Source organism: Limulus polyphemus, unplaced genomic scaffold, assembly GCF_000517525.1.
Source record: "Limulus polyphemus unplaced genomic scaffold, Limulus_polyphemus-2.1.2 Scaffold1197, whole genome shotgun sequence".
Lineage (NCBI taxonomy): Eukaryota > Metazoa > Arthropoda > Merostomata > Xiphosura > Limulidae > Limulus > Limulus polyphemus.
Window position 1 is genome coordinate 295594 of NW_013666807.1, and position 1364 is coordinate 296957.

Sequence of the window (1364 nt, forward strand, 5' to 3'; positions counted from 1 at the left end):
TTTTTTTTTTTTTTTTTTTTCCAAGAAACAAATAATCAATTCAAAATGAAAAAAACTGTATGTAATTTTTTTAGATTTAGGGATTGTTAAGTGTAATTTAACATAATATTTTTCTAGTTTTTTGGGGCAAGTTTACGAGGACAGGGTACGAAGAAGCATCGCAGCCTGTTGGATGATCTTGAAAAGTTTAAGGTAAGGTAATTATAACTTGTCGTAAGACGTTACGTTAGGCCTAATATATTTTTTAATACTTCATTCTTAATCTAGTCCCTTAAGGATTTTCATAAATTAAAAGAGTGTATAATAGTATTTCGATCGTACTAAATTTGTCATATCCATTGCCGATGATGTGTTTTGCGCAGTCCAGAGCTTTTCAGGCCAGCTGGAATAAGATGAACAGTAGTGATCAGAATACAGCCATCTGTTACAATAATAGTTATCTTAAGAGTTGTTTTAAGATAAGTTGTAAAGAACTGAATTATACTTAGACTTTTGTTATATTACATCCTGTTTTTGATGAAAGATATTTTGAGTTGCATGTTTTTGAACTAGTGTTGGATTTAAAGAAACATTAGAAAGCATATTTATCTCTTTAGAATAAAACTGGGGACCATCAGAGGTTGTTGTTTTTTCCCCCAGTTTTATTGTAATGATATATGCAAGGTATAGGCTCTACCTTCTTTGCCAGTTTCAAATTGAGCAGAAGTGTAACAATGCTATTTCTCTTGGGGGAAATGGAAACTAAATGCTCAAACGGTGAATTTGTACCGATTCTAAAACTACACGAAGGACGGTTTTAAGGCTGTGAGGCATTATGGGAAATATTTTGGGGTTTTTTTCCTTGCCATTTTGTGGATTATTTAGGATCGGTGACCATTTTTATATGTAAGCTTCAAGTGTTGGTTGATGGGAAGCATTGATAAAATTCTTTGTTGTTCAAGTTGTTGGCTTAAAGGAACCTGACAAAGATAAGACATTTGACTTTCTTTAAACATTTAAAAAACATCATTCTGTTAATACCTTGAAAATTGTGAATTAATCAAACTTTTTGTTTTTGTTTCACGTTTTGTCTTAACTTGCGGAATTAATTTTGATGTTAGTTTCAGCATAAAAATACAAAGAATTAAGTTCAAGCTCAAAATGATGATAAGCTATGTTTCGCTAATATGTTAAGTGCTCTCTCGTGACAATGGTTAAGCTGTGTTTCATCAGTACCTTAAGTGCTCTCTCATGACGATGGTTAGCTGTGTTTCATCAGTACCTTAAGTGCTCACTCGTGACAATAGTTAGCTGTGTTTCATCAGTACCTTAAGTGCTCACTCGTGACGATGGTTAGCTGTGTTTCATCAGTACCTAAAGTGCTC

General features: G+C 32.9%; 1 protein-coding gene across 1 annotated transcript in view; it reads left to right on the forward strand.

Annotated features, from left to right (window-relative positions):
• LOC106462555 (peroxisomal acyl-coenzyme A oxidase 3-like) overlaps positions 1 to 1364 on the forward strand; it is a 21945-nt gene that overhangs the window by 5311 nt on the left and 15270 nt on the right. Inside the window, exon 4 of the mRNA XM_013922491.2 lies at positions 118 to 192. Within this exon, the coding sequence (XP_013777945.1) occupies positions 118 to 192 (75 nt within the window). The remainder of the gene's footprint in view (positions 1 to 117; positions 193 to 1364) is intronic.